This window comes from Microcebus murinus, chromosome 8 (assembly GCF_040939455.1).
Source record: "Microcebus murinus isolate Inina chromosome 8, M.murinus_Inina_mat1.0, whole genome shotgun sequence".
In the NCBI taxonomy this organism is placed as follows: domain Eukaryota; kingdom Metazoa; phylum Chordata; class Mammalia; order Primates; family Cheirogaleidae; genus Microcebus; species Microcebus murinus.
Window position 1 is genome coordinate 85981359 of NC_134111.1, and position 23311 is coordinate 86004669.

Consider the following 23311-nt stretch of genomic DNA (forward strand, 5'->3'; position numbering starts at 1 on the left):
GCCTCCTTGTAGATAATCCATTCCACTTATCAATTCACAAATGAAGGACAGGAAATTATATTCTTAGATTAAGTTTTCTGTCCTAGTTAAAAGAAACTATCAGGCAACTTTCTAAATCACATCATAATTATTAAAAATCTAACAAAATTGTGACATATGACAAAACTAACCCTTCTGTACAGGTTACCCATATAATATCAAGTCATGCCTACATATCGTCAAGTTTCATGGACCTTATCACCACCTATAACATCAGTGAGTTAAGTCGAATCAAGTCAAGTCAAGGTCTATCTAATAATGACCATTGTACTCAGAGCACTACCTAAGACAAAAAGCCCTGAGCAAGCATTTTGGAATATATGATATCTTTAAGAATATAGAGGGAAGTAGGGAGCAGTGTCAGAAATAAGATTGCAAAGATAAACTGGAAGACAGGATTTGAAAAGCCAAAACATGAAAGAAGAAACAATGGAATTAGGGGCATGACTGTAAATTTATTGCATCTATTTTTTTTTTCCATGGGGAGGGGCAATAATCCATTTATTTTATGTGGCTATAGTAATAAGCTATATAGGTTCCAAGATAAACTTATTTCTTCTGTGAGCAACTTGAAAGAATGATCCATTTAATTTTGTATCTGACTCCCTGCTTACCCTGACCCCATCCCTATCACAGAATATCTAGCATTTCTGTTTTGCACATCAAAGACTCCACAGCTGTTGGAAGAATAAATACAGCAGTAAAAGAGATACAGGAAGCTGCAGAGATACCGGCCATTTATCCGAGAAGTGCCCAGTGAGGTATCTCTGGATGGGCACGCATGGAGTGGTGCGCCTTCCTCAGTGAGGTGGTTCTCCCTTACCCCTCTCACCTTTCCCCACTCTACCCTACATTGCCCTTCCTTCTTTCATGTTTGTCCTCCTCCCTGTCATAGCTATTACAGCGTAGAGCAATTTGTCCCCGGTGCAGTGCTCATAGTAAAATATTGGGCTAATCGTCCAGATGGATTGGAATAAAATATTCCCGTGGTGTACTGTCAAGCTTGAAATAGAGGACAGTTGGGCTAGAATTGACCTTGAAAGATCATCTAAGACATTCTCTAAGTTACATAAAGAACATGTGATTACCAAGATTTTTGAGAATGGATTTAATATACACCCAACATTAAAATTCCATATCTATGTGCCACTGTTTTGGATAAGCACTCAATTACTCCTTTAAGTCATTTAATTGATGCATCCTTTATACAAAATCCTACCTACTTCCCAAGAGTGTTTACAATAAAAGGTAAGCTTATGAATCTACACACTCACATACATACATACACACACAAATACAAACCAATAAAGATAATAATGCCCTTAGAACAAAAATAATGAGGAAAGGGAAGAGCTATGAGGGAAAAGTGTTTTTGAGTAGCTCCCTTTAGAAAATTCTGGGCCAAAAAACTTCTATCTTATGCCCGGACTGCCACTCTGTAATTATTTTAAAGCAGGAATGGAAAGGAAATCTGAAGATAAGAAATACCTTAATTTCATCAATCACAACAAGAGCCATCCTAAAAGTATTGAATTCTTCCTAATAAACTGTCAGCCAGCTGTCAGCAGCTAACTACATTTGCTGTGGAGTTTGCAGGTCTGTGGTGCTGGCATTGGCAACGCTATGGGTGCCCCAGGCTCTGATAGACATACCTGGCTTCAGCAATAAGCATCCAGCCATCTCAATTTAAAGGTATTTTTTATTATTATTTTGATGGCTGTCTAGGATGTTTAAAAGACACAACTACTTGAAATTTGGCAGCCGGGCTAAGGGAAAATTGCCCAAGAGAGGAGCACCTGGGTTAGCCACCTTGGCAAACAAGGGAAATGAAGCAAAAACAGGAGGTGGTCGTTTATGTAAGGATTTTGCCTAGAATTTACTCAGAGCTGGAGAACTCATTAAATAATAGAGAGTTTACAAACAACTACATAGATTCTATTTTAGAAAAAGAAATAAATGGTTGAAAAATAAGTACTGCTATTTGTACAAATTTTTCATTAGCACAAAAATATACCCTTTGGGACTAAAGTAAAAAAATTCAATAGTATAAGGTACAGGCTAAAGCAACCTTTACTTAACAGGCCCTCTAGTCTCTAAATTTGCCTTGAACTACAGGAATTTACCTCAATCAGCTACTGCTGCATTTCCTACCATCATTATTACAGTGACTTCAAGGACTTGCTTACATTAATGGTCTTGAGACACCATTGTTCCTGCTATTATTTCCACTACCTATTCCTGGGACTTTATATATCCCAATAAAAGTCCAAAATTGTTACCTATAAACAGTTTTGCCTACCTGAATATCACTAATAGCAAACAAATTTTGCATTACCTTGATTGGGCATTACAAAATATTTTGATTCTTTAAAAACCAAAAGAAATAGTAATATGAAAAATAAGATACTGCTAGAGTCTGAATTGTGCCCTCCTCAAATTCATGTGTTAAACTCCTAACCCCCAGTAGGTGGGACTTTTGGGAGGTGAATAGGTCATGAGAGCAGGACTCTCATGAATGAGACTGATGCCCTTATAAAAGAGACCCCAGAGAGCTGGCTTGCTCCTTCCACCATGTGAGGACATAGCAAGGTTCACATGGCCACCTGTGAACCAAAAAGTAGGCCCTCCCCAGACACTGAGTCTCCTCATGCTTTGATCTTGGACTTTCCAGCCTCCAGAACTATGAAACATTAATTTCTATTGTTTATAATCTGCCTGGTTTATGATATTTTGTTTTAGCAACCTGAACAGACTAAGACAGATGCTCATACATTTTTCATGGTGAAAGACCTTAAAAGAGTTGGCAACTAGACCTCCAGCTAGATTCTCCTCACAGGCACAAGGTAACCAAGCCAGACATGACAGATTACATTTAGTTATGCAATCTTATAACTGAAAAAATGATCTTCATGTTGTATTATCCACAAATATCATGAAATAATACCAAAAAAAAACAAGTAAGTTTCAACTTTATGACATTTCAACTATGTCCTTTCCTTTACTCAGTTGTTGATTTTTGGATTTCATGGTTTTACACACTAGTAAGAGAATTATGCTTATTAACTGTTTTGATTGTTTATTTGACCACATTACTTACCAATTTAGAAATAAACAAAGACTTACTGTGCAGCCAGACTGCTTGGAGATAACATCTGTCCATCATCTTCATTCCACACTTGTGTTATATTATCAGAGTCACCTAAAGTAATAATATTTATATAGGTAAACAGTTTTAACATGTTTGCTTAAAGATTTTTTCCCCAGCATAGATCATCCCAGGTCAAATTAACGGGGAGAAAAATGCAGAAATCTGTAGAATCTTTCTCCAAAGAATTTTACAAAAGACATTTATGCTTTTTTGTTAGAAACATTTAGGATAGTTCCAGGGAATAGATGCCTATTAATCAAAATAATCTCAATAGTCAAGAACATGCATTTCTAACAAATTCTTTCTCCGTGCACCAAAACACTACATTATTTTATCCCAAGACCTGTATACATAGCTGACTCTTGAATACTATAATGAAGATTGACTACACACAATTTGTTAATCAAATGAAGCCAATTTTAGTCTTATGGGTCACTGGATATTTTTTGCCTTCAGTTGTCTAGAGTGTAGCCTTAGGAAACATCTGCCATCACTAATCTATATTTTCTATCTTTCAAAAAGCAGCCAGTGATCTCAATTGAATGCAGCTGTGAATGCAAATTGACTAATGTTAACAGACCTGTTCTGAGTGGTCTCAAATAATATGAAGGTGTAGAGTGTGGAAGGCAATCACTAAGTTTGGTCTAATGGAAACCACTCTAATCCAAACATCGTTGAAGTTAAATGTGTTGTTGATTCAAGTGTGCAACAGCATTCACATGAAAAATTGAAAACAAAAATGCTTTAAATGGACAATGCATAAATAAAAGCACCATAAATCCAGTGCTTTAATTTGGCTTCTTCAGGGAAATAGTCTCTCTTATTTTAGTCTTCTCTTTAGACTTTACTCATTCCTTATCAATGATCCAGTATATTTCAATGCTGTCATTTTTAACATAGGCCTAATATCTGTCAATGGGGTATTTTATTACCAGTTTTAGTAGTTCTTCTCTTGTCTCTAGTTAGTGCATTCTAAAGCCTTTTTAAAAGTTGTAGCAAAAACTATGCAATCATCTATGCTTTTCTGATGCTGATTGTTTAGATTAAGTTTATCATGTGTGTAAAAAAGACTATCCCAGAATCAAAAGCTTCCTTGTGTCTCTCCTATATCAGTCATGTTTAAGTAATGTTTGTGTGGCCCCTAGAAACTTGTGCAGTGGGAGTTGTCTTGTTCAGTTGTCTTGTTCAGCAGAGTGGAGTTTTCCAGAGCTGTGCCCAAGGTAGAGCGAAGTATTATTGCTCTAACGATAGCAATGCATCAGCGGGCAAAAGGACCAAGAATGAAGATGTCCAGAATAAATAAACCTAATTAATAATAATAATACCTATTATTTATTGGCTTCCACATATAGAATAACCAAAGACAGAAATCTGTTGAGATTTGTGCTTTTGCAATGTAAAAGTATATAAAACTATTTTTCCAAGATCAAATCTTGCTCATTTTGAACTCCTATGTGATGCTGAGCAAGTTAATTGACATTTGTATACTAAGTGGTGATGGAATTTCTCCTTTTCATCAAGCTATTAAAATAAGTAATTAATAGAAAATCAACTTTATATTCTCAATGATAGACTTGACGCTAAGGTTAATTAGGGAATTTTCCCTCTAGCCACAGAGGACTATCAAGTATCTTGAAAGAAACACTGTACTAAACAGGCCTTTATGAAGTAGAAAGAGATTTAAAAAGTGATATTTTACTTCTTTTTTTATTTGTAGGATTAGGCATATTTAAAATGGTACCTATGGACATAGAAAGAAATCTAGTGCATGGATAACCTTTTTTCCTCAAAAAGAATTGCTTTCTATTTAAAAAATATAATTTAATATAATTTACTACTTTGCAAAAGAGCAAATTCCAATGAGTCACACAGGTAATCTCTGCTGCCCAAACTCAGCATTTATAAATGAAAATACTAGAGCTTACTAACTGTGTAACAGGGATCCTACCTGGGACAAAGCTGAGAATTAGATCCCTTAAGGCAGGAAGTGAGGAGACAACCTTATTTTCTAGTGTTTATTAGCATCTCCGTATTTTCACAGTTGGTGAGAAAGCTTCCGAAGACACCTTGCAGTGTGCAAATAATTCAGGTTGGAGCAGACATCGGCACGGGGTGGGGGAGGTGTGTGGGAAGCAGAGTGTAGAAAGGAATGGGGCATGGCTCCGAAAAGATGTATAGTGTGGGAAGGAGTAGGCCGTGACAGGCCGATCTCCAGCAGCGGGTGGAAGTGGGCACAGTTCTGAGGTCACCCAGGCACTTGCATGGCCCAGTGAGATACCCTAGAAGCAAGTGTATGTATGCCCCAGAAAGAAAATGTAAGTGAGGCCATCTATAAACGAGCTCAGGGGACCTGGCTTTGGGGCTGGACATACCCAGATTCTAATCTCAGTTTAACTACTTGCTGGCCATGTAACATAGGCAAAGTGCCTACCCCTTCATGCCTCAGTATCTTTGCCTGTAAAATGGGATAACAACTGTATCTCACAGAGTTATTTTAATGATAAGAGGAATTTAAGATAATAAAACACTCAGAGTTGACACAATAAATACTACCTATTATTTTCCTTATTTTTAAGAGGGGAATGAGACCCACAAAGCTATCTTCACCCCATGATACATTACAGAGGTCCCAAGAAATTACACTATGACATACCATCCCACTTCAGCATAACAGAGTATAAAATCAAGGGAGAAAGTATGTTCGCTTCAAAAATACTGCTGAACACCATGAAGACTAAGCATGGGATGGCCTGGGCGATGGGGCAGGTACGTGCACGTGGGGCCAGACCTCTGCACTGTTGAACTGGAATCAGTGGTGCAGCTTTCAGTGACAAGTTTGAGTTCCCTGAAGGATTCCCAGAAATATCTGGGAGGATTTTGTTTCAAAGGCAATAAAAGTTTCTGTTCAAGCAAGTAGGGGTTTGGGTTTAATGACTTTTAGGAACTGACATTAATGCATCTGCATTGTTATCCCCAGCCTTATGAAGTCACAAGTTCATGACATATAAAAACAAACAAAAGTTAAACATATTAAATTTTACAGATAAAAATACATTTCCTTGGTGCATTTCCCTGTCATCTTGACCACCAAAAATGTGTTTGGATACTTGCCAAAATCATTAGCATATTCACAGACCTAAGTCAAGGCCGTTGTTAACTATTGAAAACTGAAGTCTACTGTTCACCAGGGAAAGTATTTTGCTGCCTAGTTAATAAGAAGTGCTGCTTATTTCTCTAGCTTCTAAGACACTGGTGAGTTTTTGTCCTTTGTTCAAAAAAATTTATCACTTTATATCTATCATAAGGTGTGAGTCTGAAGATGAAAAGGAAAAGAATGGTGAGGAGAAATGTGAAGTTCCCCAAGCCTTTAAGATGCAAACATAAAAAGAATATGGAGGAAATAATTAGTGTTTGTTAGTGTACTGTCTGGTTTCCTAGCCTGGACTTTTTTTTTTTTTTTTTTAAGAGTAAGCCTCTATTTCTAAAGTTTGTCAAGATTGTTAAATTTAACTAATCATTTAATTCTATAATTGTAGACATAAAAAAATGCTCCAGGGTAATAGAAACTGGTATCCAAGAGAATGTTGGACCCTATAGTGAGGATTCTTCTAAGCCTTCACAAATGTGTTTTTCATATGAAAATTGATATTTTAAGACTATATAATGAATAATCAGCTTTTGACCTGATGTTCTCAGTATGCTTACTTTGTAATCCAAAGGATTTTATATACTTAAAAGGTGACAAACTCAGTTAAGAAAGCATATTCTACCATTTATTCGGGAGACGTAAATGTTAACCGAACATTTCACTTGGCAAGTAGGGATTTGTTCCTTACATCCCTAAACCTTTGCCTGTCTCTGTGTACATATCTGTTTGTGTTTCCACGTGAGAGGTAGGTAAGGCTGAATCGATATATGGCAAAGGCACATCTTCTGACTCACTAGCAACCTGGTATACCTTGTCTCACTGGGGCAACAGTGGGTTTATACTGATCCGCTCGTGTGCTGAAGCTCATCATGCCTGTTCAAGATGGCTGACTGAGTAGTATACGTTTACAAAGGAAAGATTCCTCCTGATTAAAAAATCAAAGTGTGGAAATGGGGGCAAAACCACTGCAATTCAGTTTAGTCTCTTGTTCCAAAAAGTAGTGGTAGAAATCTGTTTGTTGAGGCTTATTCCCCAATATTTATTTTCTATATCAAGTATAAACAGTTTTTACAAGCTAAGAGAGATCATTTCACCTAAATAAAACCCTTAGAAAGTTGCACATCCCTTTTTTTCCCCTCATTCGTCCCTTTCTCCACCCTTTGATTAACTAGAGATCCAGATTTATTCGTAGCATATGTCCCCACCTAAGAATAATATCATCTCTACATGATTACTCCAGTTGCACTCTGCTTTATATTTCCAAAGGGCTTTGTGACACCGAATTTAATACAGGAAGATGGAAATATAATACCTTGAGCTGGGGAGTCCAGAGTGTACAGCAGATGTTTAACAGACTTCTGGAGGGTTCTGAAACCTTCGTTAGTTGTGACACGTGGATAAACCTTCTGCACGACCAGCAGCGCACTAACGAGTTGAAAAACAATGAAACCAGATTGTGTTTCAAGGTTTGCAGACAAAAACAAAAGGTTATTCAAGGAGAAAATGGCTACAGTATAGAAAATTATTCTTAACATAAAAGACAAGGTGCTGCTTTTGTAATTTAATTACTTGCTTGTTTGTTCATGTACAAAATCCCAACAAAATGTTCTTTAACCAGGACAGAGCGCTTTGTTTCCTGGCTTCTAAAACCTCAGGACTCGCAGGGCTTAAAGTAGCAGAGCAAAGTTCACATCAGTTTTTTTCTAAGATTTATAAATAAGTGGTTAGGAAAAGGAACTTCCAATTAGGAATACCTTTTTTTTATCAATTACAGAGAAAAATTAAATATTAAACATTATTTTCATTCAAATCAAACCCAATAAAGGAACCAGATTCTAAAGTAATTATTATTTAATTAATATTAATATAATTAATAATAATTTTAATTATTAAGCATTTGATAAATATTTATCTTTTGCTGAACAAATAGTAATGTTTTGGGAAAAAAAGGAGCTTGCCTTAATTAAAGAGTGTATTCTATCCTTTAAGTAGTTCATGGGCACTATTCCAGAGGTAGCTCAAAATTAACATCCATACTAAGTGACACTATCTTTCTAAAACTTTTTTTTTGAGATGGGATCTTGCTATGTTGCTCAGGTTGGTCTCAAACTTCTGGCCTCAAGTGATCCTCCTGCCTTGGCCTCCCAAAGTGCCAGGGTTACAGACATGAGCCACTGAGCCTGGCTTCTGTAACTTTTATGTTACCTATAAGATGAGGAGTTTAAACTGGGCATAGACAATCAGAAAATTCACTTATGATTGAGCTCATTCTCTATTTCCAAAAAGGAATTAGGTACTTAAAAATGCCTTGTAGGACGAGACCGGATAAGGAAGAGGAGACGAGATAGGACCAGACCAGAGGAGGAGGAAGAGTCCAGATCTGAAGAGGAGACCAGACCAGACCAGATGAGGAAGAGGAGATGAGACCAGACCAGATGCTGAGGAAGAGGGAACCAGACCAAAGAGGAGACCAGACTGCACGAGGAAGAGAGTGCTAAGTTCTTAATAAGCAATAGCTTATTCAGACCTCATGAACCATCCTAAAACATAGATATTGTTCTTTACCTTGTTTACAGATGAGGAAACTAAGGCTTAAAGAAATTATATAATCTGCCCAAGGTAACACCTTAACTCATGAAACTGAGAACCAAAATCCAGGCCTGACTCCAGAGTCTCTGCTCTTAGCCATTATGCAAGTCAGATATCTTCTTTCTGCCTAAATGGTTGTTCCCACAGCTTCTTCAAAAGGTGTCCTCAGGCTAGCCCTGGGGCTGAGCCACAGCTGCTGTCCTGATAATTTCCAACCCCAGATTTTTACTGTGGATGGGGGAAGGGGCACAGTCCTGGGCTGAAGGGCTGAAATTGGGCTTCTTGTGCTGTTAGGTCTCTGGGCGCAAGAGGGTGGACTCTCAGCAGGCATCTCTTGCACTAGGCCTCACTTGCCCCATCGGTGACATGGAAAGAATAATCCTACTTCTGGTGCCTGCTAAAATTACTCTTTTTTGAGATCATATATAGAAGAAATCTGCATAAAGGATTAGCACTTATTAGACTATATATAAATCCAGGTCCCAACCAAAGTTCCAGACTTAATTCCCAAAAGTTCCCAGCCAACTTGGAAAACCTCCAGAGGATCCTTACCTCCCTGCCTTTGTTCATGCCTTTCCACATATCTGAAAGGCCTCCTCATCTTCATCTAGCACAATCCTACCTATCCAAAAGGTGTACTTCCTAAGCTTCCTCCTAGAAGGTGTTTGTAGACAGCTGTCCTTGAGGTGATACATTTCTCCCACCTAATCTTTGACTGTAAGCACTTAAGACAGGCATCACTCGTAGCCTTACCATATAATTACTGATGTATAGGACATCTCCTCCATGGAGGACATGTGTTGGTCTTTGCTTGCCGAATGTCTTTTCCCCCTTTTAGTAACAGCAACTTGATTTTCCTCTGGTGAACAACCTTCCCTCACTTTTAATCCATATGATTTGGATGGGGTCAACCCCACTTCCAAATCCAGAGGTAGGCATGAGACATAGGCCTATTCAGGGTCACTATTATGGGTTCAGTGAAGGGCAGGTGACTCAATTAAAAGCATTGAGAATTACTCCTAGAACTTTTGCTAGGACCATTGGCATAAAAAGCTCTATTTTTGCTACAATTGGATGTAAACATGGAGCTATGAGGGGCTTTCACATGGAAAAAAGAATTCCTGAGGATGAAGCCACCCAAGAGCAGGTTATAGAAAGAGCCCTAATCTGGAGGATAACATTGTTGGAAACCCTTGGATCTTGGATTCATCTGTTCTCGAAACTATTAATAGAAGTCACCTGCCTAGGACAAATAAATTCTGTCCCCTGCCCACATTCTTTTTTCCTTTTAAGCTAGTTGTGTTGAGTTTATAAAATGTAGAACTGAAAGATAGGAACACATCCTCAATTTGTTTATGAACTTTAAGGGGCCAAAGGCCTGATCTTTTTAACTTTACATCTCTTAGCATGATGCCTGGTAAGACAGAGGGTCCTTGAGGTGTGATGATTGATTCATTCAATCTCACTTTCCCTGGGCTCCTACAATGAGCTGAGCTAAGCACTGGAACCATGAGGAATAATTAGACATATTCCTTGCCCTCAAGGAGTTCTGAATTTAGTACAAGGAGGAGGTATGAAAATGAGCACTTTATAATATAACTTTGGCTATAATAGAAATATCAATGAATTTTGGGGGGATTCCAGGGGGTTGGAGGTTTGGGGAGATGGGATGTGGGAAGGCTCCTCAGAGGAGATGACATCTGAGTCGGGTTCTTAAAGAACAAATAGAAGTTCCTAGGCAGAGAAGTGGGCATGGGGAAAGGTGTCCCAGGGATGAGGTATTCCAGGTGGAGAGAACAAGAATATATATTAATAATTTTAAAATTAATAATAATGTCACCGTCCCCTGTTCTTCCTGTGGCCTCTTCACAAGCTCCTTCCTCTTTCTTGTCCTCTGCCTCATCTATCAGTGGAACCATCATGGTGGTTAAGAGCACAGGCTCTGAACTCTGAAAGATTTTGGTTTTGCCAGATGGGATGCCTCCTGCCTATAATGCCAGTGACTCAGAGGCTAACGTGGGAGGATCGCTTAAGCCCAGGAGTTTAAGACCAGCCTGAGCAACATGGTGAGACCCCATCTCCATGAAAATAGAAAACTTAGCCGGGCATGGTGGTGCATGCTTGTGTTCCCAGCTACTCTGGAGGCTGAGGCAGGAGAATCACTCAAGCCCAGGAGTTGAAGGATGCAATGAACTGTGATGATGCCACTGCATTCCAGCCTGGGCAACAGAGTGAGACTTTGTCTCAAACAAACAAACAAAAAGAGATTTGGTTTGCCACTTACTACACACATGACCTTGAACAAAATCACTTACATTTTACAAATAAGGGCAATGGTGTATTTGCCTTATAAAACTGTCAAGAACATTAAACAAAATTACAAATATAAAGAATGTGCCAGGCACAAGGCAATTCTCAAGAAATGTTGGCTGCTATTATTTTTATTTTCGTAGTCAAGAGCCTTTTAAACACTAAGGAATAAAAAACCAAACTCGAATTGGCATGAAGAGTAAGGAGATTCTTCATTGCACATAATGGGGAGTCTTGAAGACCAGCAGGCTCCAGGCATGGAATAATCTGGGCTCTGACTCCTTTTCTCTGCAGTGCTCCCAGCTCTGCCCTCTTCTTTGTATTGGCTCTGTCTCCAGGCCTCCCTTGTTGCCCAGAGATGGCTGTGTCACCAAGTCCTGTACAATTGTGACGACATTCTTCCTTGTTCACATCCATCAAGGACAGGGGGAAAAAACCTCCTCCTCCAAACAGAAATATAATTCTTCTTAGGCCAGCTTCGCTTATGTGCCTATTCCTGGACCAGTGACAGTGACCAGGGCACTTCCTTGTGTTGATTGGCTTACACCTGGCTTCCTGAACCCGTCACAAGGAACGACTGGATGTTGGGTGGACAACGAACAGTGTAGTGTCTTCTGCGATGATTACCATTTCATTTTTGGCATGCTAGTTCACATGGGTCTCTTGAGGCCTTGGCTCAAATGGTTCCTTACCCGTGAGGTTTTCCTTGACTATGCAAGTTAGTTAGTAAGTTAGTGAGTCAGTCTGTCTCTCTCCACTCACACAGACAGACCTGTTTTGTTTTATAATAAAAAGCTGCTCATGTGAAAAAAAAAGAAATGCCTTTTAATCCCCTTTCAGTCAGCACATTTTTAAAGAAATGTTGCTTTTGCACAAGTATGTCTAAATTTCATAAATACTGTGATTTATACCAACTATCAAAGCTGAGTCAATGCTTTAGTTAACCTGAGTAGTAACTAGAACAAAAAGCTTTTAACAATTTACTATTGTGAAGTTAAACGCAGTACAAATGAACTAATAAGTTTTTCTTTGTTAAATTTCTTAGTAAACTGAAAGTTTACTTCAGCAATAGATACAGTATGTGTGTAAATGTTCTATAATGTTTTTGGAATTTTTAAAATTTAGATTAAGATTATTTTAATTTTAGTTCCTTAGATATGAATGAAAGCTGTTTAGAGAACAATATTTTGAGTGCCCTCTAGCATAAGATAAGGATACACATATAGCTATGTGTAGGTGTTTATTTAAACACATGTATATGTGTATATATTTAAAATATACATATTTTAAGCTTAGTTTTCAGATAAGTCCATGAAGTCAGTTTTATTTTCCCTATTTTGCAGATGAGGAAACTAAAATTCAAAAAAGTTAAATAACTTACACAAGGTTATCCAGTTATAAGTAGAGCTGGGGTCTGTCTGATTTCAAAGTTTATGTTCTTTTCATTTTCTGTGTTGCCTCTAGCACAGAATTGTCTTTTTTATTGTTTGTTTTTCAGACAGGATCTCCCTCTGTCACCCCAGTTATAGTGCAGTGGAGTTATCATAGCTCACTGCAGCCCCCAACTCCTGGGCTCAAGTGATTCGCCTGCCTCAGCCTCCTGAGTTGCTGGAACTACAGGCACGCACCACCGCACCTGACTAATTTTTCTATTTTTTGTAGAGATGGAGTCTTATTATTGCCCAGACTCCTGAGCTCAAGTGATCCTCCTGTACTGGTCTCCCAAAATAGTAGGATATAAACATGAGCCACTGCTCCTGGCCTGGCCCAGAAACTTTGCCTCAACATAGTAGGGAGAAGGGCAGAACATTTCTGCACAAAGCCCACAGGCATTGTTGACTTATCCAAATATTTGGCCACAGAAGCGTGGCTGTATTTTTTTCATGTCTGCTCTGTATACATGACAAGTGATACCGCAGGCATTTTTATGTTTGCCCCAAGAATCTCCTGGTTCTCAGACTTTGGGTTACTTTGGAACCCTGGCATCCATGGAGACCCATTAAAAGGTCTCAGGTTGTAGATCTGGACCAGGCTTCTTCCAGCTTGGCCCCCTGCTAACTCACCTGATTTGTTGTTCTAAAGTAAAACCTTCAAAGACTGAACACTTGGCAATCTCATTAAAACTGTCAGTATTATCATTACTATTAATATTATTAATAAAATGCCAGTAGACTTAATTCATCTTTTTTCTGAGAAAACATAACTTAAAAAATAATGATACCTGACTTCCATCCTCTGAAATCCTTTGAAATTGATCAAGATACATTTATTTGACTTTGTAGATTTCTTTTTCTGCTCTTCATCATATAAAAATGGAAATTACCCAAAATAGGTTTCCTTCTAAGTAAGAATAATTTTTTTAAAAGAGCTTTTGTGATTCATATCATAGCATAGCCTTTTCCTCATAAACAGTGAAAATCATGTGTGTTTTTTATATACCCTTCTTGAGTTTTGAGACTGCTTATATCTGCTAATTTCTGTCATAATCTTAACATTATGTAATCTGATTTTGGTGATTGTAGTTTAAAACAAAGTTGCTGGAAGAAATGATGAAAGTTTCTGTGGGTTTCATTTGTTCCTATTACCTGTTCAACAAAGACTAAGATAAACCATTGAGACCAAAATTTCCTGATAAAATATACTCATTTGTGAAGAAATTATGACTTTTAATGATGCTGTCAGCTTAAAAATAATAATGATAATAAAAATCTGGCTTTAAAAAATGGTTTATAAAGGGCTTTCCAAGAGAAATATAATGCAAGCCATATATTTAATGTAGAATTTTCTAGCAGTCATATTTAAAAACTTAAAAGAAACAAATGAAATTAATTTTAATAATGTATTTTATTTAATCCAATATATCCAAAATATTGTGATTTCAACTTTTAAGCAATATAAAACTACTGATAAAATATTTTAAGTCTTTTATATTATGTATATTGTACTAAATCTTTGAATTTATGAGGCATTTCAATACAGATGCTGAATTTTAATTGAAAATTCTTAATCTGTATTTAGATTTTATTACATTTACAGGTGAAAAAGTAGATTTCACCCACCCAAGTTGTTCCAAACATACTAAAAAGTTTTCCAATAACTGAACCAAATATTAGGTTTTTTTAAATTAAATTTTATTTTTTTAATTTTTTAAATTAAATTAAATTTATTAAATTAAATTAAATTTATTTTTTAAATTAAATTAAATAAAGTTAAAAATTTGGTTCTTCAGTCACACCAGCACATTGTAAGTGCCCTAAAACCACATTAATGAGGGGCTATCATATTAGAAAGATAAAGTATATAAATTGGCAATAATATACTGGACTATTAAAAAAAAAAGAGCTGTTCACATTAGATCAAAGTGAAATGCTATTCTGTTGTAAGAGCAAACTACATAATAATGGGAGAAAATATTTGCAAACCATTAATGTGGTAAAAGGTTAATTTCCAAAAAATATAAAGAACTTCTACACCTCAATAGCAAAAAAAAAATAAAAAACAACCCATACTAAAACAATAACCCAATTTAAAAATGCACTAAGGGCTTGAATATACATTTCTCCTAAGAAGAAAGATAAATAGCCAACAGATATTTGAAAAAAATATTCATTGTCAATAACCATCAAGGAAATGCAAATCAAAACCACATTATGACTTCATACCTGTCAGGATGGGTTTCATTGAATAAACAAAAAACAAAGTGTTGTCAAGGATATGGAGAAATTGGAACCCTTGCACACCATGGGCAGGAGTACAAAATGGTACAGCCACTGTGGAAAATAGTATAGAGGTTTCTTGAAAAATTAAAAATAGAACTACCCCATGATCCAGCAAGCCCACTTCCGGGTAAGGTTCTCAAAGATATATTAGCACTTCCACATTCAGCACTATTCACAATAGCCAAGATGTGGATCCAACCTAAATGTCCATTAATAGATGAATGAATAAAGAAAACGTGGTTTATACATACAATGGAATATTATTTGGCCTTAAAAAAGAAGGAAATTTTTGTAATATACAGCTACATGGATGAAACTTGAGGGCATCATGCTATGTGGTAACACATAATCACTTAAGCCAGTCACAGAAAAAAAGATACTACAAAATTCTACTTATGTGAGGTATCTAAAATAGTCAAATTCATAGAATCAAAGGTAGAATAATGATTTCCAGTGGCTGAAGGGAGAGAGAGAGACAGGGAATTGCTAATCAACAGGCATGAAGTTTCAGTTAAGCAAGATGAATAAGCTCTAGAGATCTGCTGTACAGCATTTTACCTGTAGTTTATTTAAAAATTTGTTAAGATAGTAGATCTCATGTTAAATGTTCTTTATAACAATAAAATTTTTTAAATGTCAAACTCTATTTGCTTCGTAATAATTTGAAGCTATTTCTTTTTTGTTTTATTTTATTTTTAATTGACACATAATTGTACATACTTACAGGGTACGGTGTGATGTTTTGATGTATGTATATAATACATAATGTTCCAATTAGTGTAATTAGCATATCCATCACCCTAAAAATTTATCATTTCTTTGTGGTGAGAACATTAAAAATCCTCTCTTCTAGTGATTTTAAAATACACAGTATATTATTGTTAACTATAATCACCCTACTGTGCAATGGAACACTGGAACTTATTCCTCTTATCTAACTGGAACTTTCTACCTCTTGACCAGCTATCCCCCATCCTCCCCACCCACCTTCCCAGCCTCTGGTAACCACTATTCTACTCTTTACTTCTATGAGATCAACTTTTTTAGATTCCATTTGAGAATGAGTTCATGCAGTATTTGTCTTTCTGTGCCTAGCTATTTTTAATTTTTTTAGGAGCCTCCATACTGTTTTCCATACTGTCTATACTTACATTCCCACCAACAGTGTGCCAGAGTCTCCCTCTCGCTGCATCCTCAGCAGCATCTGCTAATTTTTTGTCTTGTTGATAATAAGCCATTCTAACTGGGGTTAATTGATACCTCCTATCTCTCCTTCTCTGATAATTGATTCACCTGTTTACTTTCTAAGACAGACTATAAATAGGAGAAAGAGGAGCAAGTATCAAGATTCTGGGTGAATTAAAGTTTCCCTAAGAGGTAAAATGAGAACCAGCGTGGAGAATCGAACTTCCTGATGTCTTGCTCGTTCTGTACTTCATTTATGGCATGCTATCATAACAAGAGCACAGGACTTGGATATGCCAGTTCTCTGAGTTGAGGTCCTGGCTCTGCTACTTCTATTTGTAGAACCTTGGAGAAGTCATTTGACCTTCATGAGGGTCAAATGTTGCCTCTTCTGTAAAATGAGAATCTGTTGTCTCAATCTCAAAGCGCTATCATAAGAATCAAATAGATTAGTGTGTCAATGCAAGGACTTATTATAAGGTCTTTGAAGAGACATACGTTCTAAATAGCATTCCAAAAGTAAGAACAATCTCTTCTGAAGCTTGAACATTTAAAATAGAACCAGACTATTAATGACATATTAGAGAGGCAGCCTGGGTTCTGGAGTTGGGAAATCCAGTTTCGAATGATCCTAGTTGCATGATCAGCAAATATTTAATTTCTATGACTCTGTGTTACTTCATTTACAAAATAAATAATGTTTGTTGTAAGAATCAATAGTATATATAAGCATTCCAGAAAAGTGTCTGGCATGTAATAGTCACTTAATAATTGACAATTGTTGATGTAGTAATTTTTTAATGCACATTTTCAAATTAGCTAAACAGGACTGTTAAGAACTGAGTACTGTCCATTAAACTTTAAGTACTTGCAATGCGCAAATATCTTTTATGAAAAAAGCAGATCTTTAGAAGGGATTTCTTCTGCAAAAGTTTTTAAATCTTTGTGACATATATGCCAAACAAAGCCAACCCAATATGCAGGCTTAGAAAGGTCATTTATAAGCCAGCTAGCCACAAGGGAGGCCAATTTTCTTGAGGTGGGTTGGAACAAAACTCTGACCAATAGTATTGTTTTATCATGGAAGGTACTAAGTAAAACCCACTGAAGTTTGTTATTCTTGGGCAGTTTAAACACCAGATGCACAGAGCTCAGGTTGTCCCTGAATGAGCCTGAAATACTGTTGGGATCTATGTTGATCCTGCTGTACACCTCATTCTCAGAAGCTCTGGGACACTGAGTGACAATGCAGCTATTAGGATTAGTGTTCTTCCTGACTTCCTCATGGACATTTCAATAACCCTAATAACCACAGTGCGTGTTTCTTCTTTGCTTAACAAATATATTCACCTTCATTGCTAAAACTATACTAAGGTGCTGAAGGATTATTTGCTATGTGTTTGTTTGTTTGCTTGCTTGCTTGTTTGTTTTTCTGAGACAGAGTCTCACTCTGTTACCTGGGCTAGAGTGCCGTGGCATCAGCCTGGCTCACAGTAACCTCAAACTCCTGGGCTAAAGTAATCCTCCTGCCTCAACCTCCCAAGTAGCTGGGACTACAGGTGCGCACCATTACACCTGGCTAATTTTTTTTTTTGCATATATCTTATTATTTTTTATTTTAGCATATTATGGGGGTATAAGTGTTAAGGTTACATATATTGCCAATGTCCCCCTCCCCTTCGAGTCAGAGCTTCAAGCATGACCATCACTCAAACGTTGCACATCTCACTCATTGTGTTTGTATATACCCATCCCCTTTTCCCCCCTTCCACCTGCCTGACACCCAATAAATGTTATTCCTATATGTCCGCTTAGGTGTTGATCTGTTAATACCAATTTGCTGGTGAGTACATGTGGTGCTTGTTTTTCCATTCTTGAGATACTTCACTTAGTAGAATAGGTTCCAGCTCTCTCCAGGAATATACAAGAGACGCTATATCACCATTGTTTCTTAAAGCTGAGTACTGGGCACCTACCCAAAAGATCAAATGACACTCTGGCTAATTTTTTCTATTTTTAGCAGAGATGGGTGGTCTCGCTCTCGCTCAGGCTGGTCTTGAACTCCTGAGCTCAAGCGATCCTCCCACCTTGGCCTCCCAGAGTGCTAGGATTACAGGCATGAGCATCTGGCCAATTTGCTATGTGTTTAAATGACCTACCTAACAGCAATCCTCACAGGCAACATTAGAAAAGTAATAATAATAATCTTTTCTGTGAACAGTAATATTCCACTTAATTCCTACATTTTCTCACCTGTTTGCCTTTCGAAGAACGTCAAATAGATGGCTTAGTGATGTGTCATTCTGAAACACGTCTGGAAAACTGGAGAGGAGCTGCCACACAGCAGTCTGCTCTTGCACTTGCGAGAAGAAGGACAGCGCTCCGACCAGTTCCTGAAACACTATCTTCTGGTTGTTGGGGTCACTTGATATCTTCAAAAATAAAACCACAGAGTACAATAAGACTTTAACATTTGGAATCACATGGCTGACTGTCTTTGAAAGCCTCAAAACTCTAGATTCTCACATAAGCAATTCTTTCAGATCTTCACACAGTTTGAAGCCATCTTTCACCTGGAAAAACTGCAACCGTTTCTAATGTTCTTAAACCTAATTGGATTTTCCCCCCTCTAACTCCAGAAATTGGCATATTTTAAATCTGGTTAACAACGCTGCATTTACATAAAATATTTGAAATGATATATTTGGAAATTAAAGTTAATTTCCTAAATAAAATTAGCTCTGAGTAATGGTTTTCTTTTTTGTTAGGACCTGGTTTGGGAGTTGCAGATGTATCTTCCTTATATCTGTTACTAGATCTTATATTGTTTGGGTGGAGTATACTTAAAACTAATGTATAGGTAGAGATATGGAGATATGATATAAATATATTCATTATATATATGTGTGTGTGTTTAGGAAAATGTTTACCATTACAATTACTAATACTTTTTTTTTATTTTATCATATTATGGGGGTACAAATATTGTGAGGGTTACATATATTGCCCCTGCCCTTCCCCCCCTTACCAAAATATCAAGCGTGCCCTACCCCCAGGTGGTGCGCATTGCACCTATTTTGTAAGTGTAAATTCTTCTCCTCATCCCTCTTCCCATTTGCCCACCACCCGATAAAAGTTTGTTTGTTTTTTCCTTTTTTTTGACCTTTGAGTTACATTGCATATCTTTGCCATTCCCTTGGAAGTGTTAGAGGAATTCCCTCCCCCCCACTATGCTCACCACAACTCTAAGATGTGTATCTCCCCCTCCCCCAAACCCTAACGGTCACTATCCCCATTTGAGCACCATAGTTTTAATCAGTCAGCACCAATTTGATGGCGAGTAGATGTGGAGCCCGTTTACTTGATCTTGTGTCACCTCACTTTGGATAACGGGTTTAAGCTTAATGCAGGATAGCATAAACGGTGCTAGCTCACTGTCATTTCTTAGAATTGAATAGTATTCCATTGTGAGCATATACCAAATTTTAGTTATGGATGGACTCATGAATTGATGGACACTTGGGTTGTTTCCATGATCTTGCAATACAATTACTAATACTTAATGCAATAAAATAGTTTCAAAGATCTAATGCAATACCAGGAACTTTAGTCATAATAAATGATTTATAGTGAGTGGAGCTGTATAATAATCACACCCTATACTGTAAAAAAATAAACAAAAACTATGACTCTTGCTCTTGGTCTGGATCATAGGATGCAGCTAGTACTTTTAGAGGTAAAGTATTTTCTTCATTATATTTCCATACAAAGTGTTTTCCTAATAAGCTCATTTACACTAGTAAAATTGAGCTCTTGATCTGTCTAAATTTAAGGTCTTTTACTCTGAGAATGTGATTTTGAGCAATGTATTCTTGACCATATATTCTACTCTACCTGACTGCCAATTTTGTTAAGAAAGGATTTTAAGTGCTTTACATAGGATTGGGGTTACAAAAACAGTATGTCTAATTGAGTTTAGTTGGAAGATTCACATTATACTGAAGGGTTATTTAAAAATTCTGTACTTAAAATACTTACAATAAAATTTGGAGAATCAAGGGGAAAATATTAGAAGCAGTCATGTTTCATTTATTGTGGTCTATAAAATTTTAAGAAAGTTCTGAATACTTTTTGTGATCTTTCACTATATGTGGGATTTCAGTAAATATAGATTATTGGTATCTCATTTTCACCATTATCATTTAAGACTTGCATATACAAATGGTCATTAGCACTTCAGAGTAGAATGTTCTTGCTTCTAATGTGTAACATTTTGGGGAGAGGGATATATTGTTTCATCAAAATTTAGCTTTTCAAACTAGATTTAAGGTAAGTGAGAAAAACAGAAAGACATTACCCGTTATTTTAACTTCTGATAGTTATATGGCTCTGATAGTTTAATTATTAATCTTGTATTACATCCTGAGTAATCTCACTTAAAGATTTTAAACAGTCTTCATTCGCCATAGAGCATAGCCATATCTCATCTATAAAGATGTGTCTACATTAACCATAATGCAATATTTTTGGTTCAGCATTGAAATCATCCCAGTTCTTCACATTTAAATGATAAGTGAACATTCCTTAAGACTAAGCATGTGTCCAAATGTCTATGTGAGGAAAATATGCCAAAGGTGAGCAAATATCCCAGTCAGCATTTCCCAGTCCACATGGGCTACAGATTTGCTCTTCGACTCGTGTTCAATCACTTTGAGAATCCAAGAATGGAAACAGTACCCTCCTATTATTTATGAGATCTTGAGCATACTAATACATCTACACTCACCCGAGAGAACTGTTTCTTTAGTTCTTGGAGAGAAGACTCTAAAAGGGTCATGTTGGAAAGGCAGAATTTGTTGAAAACATTTTTTCCTAGAGTGGTCCAAGAGAAGGCATAATCCGCAATGTATCCTGGATAGCTCTCACACAGTTCTCTTCGTATATCTTCTGAAGTTGAATTTTTCTCTAATAGCTAAAAACATGTGAGAGAACAGTTAAATAATGATGTTAGTAAATCTAGATGTTAAAATATTCTAGTCTTCAAGGAAACTGACCTGTCTTCACAATAGCCACTTAAAGTCCTCCATTACAGCAACTATTAAAATAACCATAAAATGCATTGAATTTACTGGTAAGAACTTGCAGAGGGAATGTGGTAAATTCTTGTCTTTGTTGTTATTTCAATGATTTACATATGATTTGTTTAACTGAACTCTGTTTCTGACCAGAAAACCTAAATGCACCAGGTCTTTTCTGATAAAAATCTTCATGCAGAAAAATCTTATTCATTTTTTTCTGGACATTGGGCAGCAGAAACTCAGGTGTCCTAACCCTTTGTAACACATCATGAGAAGCTGGTTGTGATGTTTGAAAGACTTCCAAAAGAAGGAGCTTCAAGGTCAAAGGACCAATAGTGTTTATTTGCAGATATGGACAAACATGGATTATGTTTCACTAGCAAAACAATTCTTCCATTTAAGTCTTACATATAGAAAGAAAAGAGGAAAACATAAGTGAAAGTACCTAAAATCAAGTATAATTACTAAAATCAATCAATTGGAAATCATTTTTATAATATAATCATTATAATCACCCTATGTATTTTATAGTGCAGACCATTCACAGATATAGCACTATTTTCACCTATAATATTGAGTGCATTTACCATTATTAAGTTGTTTAGGTATTTAGACCCAATTATATTTAGTTGTCATACTTAATGGGTCCCTATTAATATTTAATTCTTATAACCCTGTGGGGGGAAGCCAACTTCATCCTCCCCTTAAGTTTATGTCACCAAATCTACACTCTACCTTCCAGGGACTCAACTTCCAAATGTAATGGAACACGACAAGATCCATTTATCTAGGATGTACTACTATAAGTGCTAGATCTTCTAGTCATTCATCCATATCTTTTTTCTAGCATTACACATAAACTCACCCCAAAATGATTTCTCTACTCGTTCTTGCAAGGGTTGCAGAAAGCAGTGAAGAGAAAGAAAGAGGAATCAGAGAGAGTGCTGACACAGGCATCAATATGTCATCCTAATTTTTACATCCCTTCCCTACTTCAACTTCTCTAAAAATATGTATCTATACATAGAAAATTCATTTTTGGCTTATCTCCCCTAGATATATGGCTCTATGTGCTGCCTCACAAACATCTAAAATTTTATTCCATGTGAGAAAGAGAACTTGGGAGTTTCAATACGATAAAGTGGTATTTTTTAGCATTGCCGTTCTAGGCATTAAAGAATTTATTTGGTCCAATGCAATATTGTCTGATTCTAGCAACCAATATGGAAGCAATAGAATGGAATAGAATAACTTTCTTGAGTTTGCACACTGGCCTGACTGGAGGAGGCTGAGACTGGAATTAGCTAGGCATATTGGGGGATGTCTATGCCAGACAGGGAGCCTTACAGACCTCCAATATTATTTAAACTAGACTAGACTTTCAACGTCTCAACTGGCCTGAATGGGAAAGTCTTCTATTTCAGCCAGCATGGGCAGAGTTGCCTTGATGAGTGTTGGTGGTGCCTTTTCCTGGTGTCCATTTTTTTGTTGTCCTTTGGCTTATTTATATAATCCAATTTATTCAGATGCTTCAGTTATACAGAATGGTAATTTGGTGGTAACTAACAAAGACATATTCAGAAGTAGTGGTTATGGTCACTAGACCGCGATTAAATGTCAGAGATGTGTCTGATGATTCAGATGGAAGAAATGTCTACTATGTAAAACATGGGTAAATTATTAAAAGTATATGTGTGTGTGTAAATGTGATGTGGAAGGGAAGGATAGATAAAGAGAGGAAGAGAATAGTCTCTATAAAGCAAAATGTTGAAAATTATCTCTTCTTTATTTCTAAAGAGCATATAAAACAGGACTCAAATGCCTATGGGACCAGCCAAATAACTTAAATGTATGAATCTGGCTGTATTAAAGACAATAATGAGAGGTGGGCATTGTAGTTACAAAAAGCACCTGTTCCGCCTAAAAGCATTCAAATTCAATTTCTTAAAATCCTTGTACATGCACATACACGCACACACACACATTTAGCTCGCGGGCTGTCAGTTCATACCTCTGAGAGAAATTATGTTTATTATCTTGCAATCTGAGAAATCCTAAAGTGAATATTCACTAGGAAACAGAGAAATCCATAGAT

General features: G+C 36.7%; 1 protein-coding gene across 1 annotated transcript in view; it reads right to left on the bottom strand.

Annotated features, from left to right (window-relative positions):
* ABCA12 (ATP binding cassette subfamily A member 12) overlaps positions 1–23311 on the bottom strand; it is a 169354-nt gene that overhangs the window by 83173 nt on the left and 62870 nt on the right. The window contains exons 6-9 of the mRNA XM_076005914.1: positions 20925–21110; positions 18392–18570; positions 7648–7760; positions 3163–3238 (exon numbers count right to left, since the gene is read on the bottom strand). Coding sequence (XP_075862029.1) covers positions 3163–3238; positions 7648–7760; positions 18392–18570; positions 20925–21110 — 554 coding nt within the window. The remainder of the gene's footprint in view (positions 1–3162; positions 3239–7647; positions 7761–18391; positions 18571–20924; positions 21111–23311) is intronic.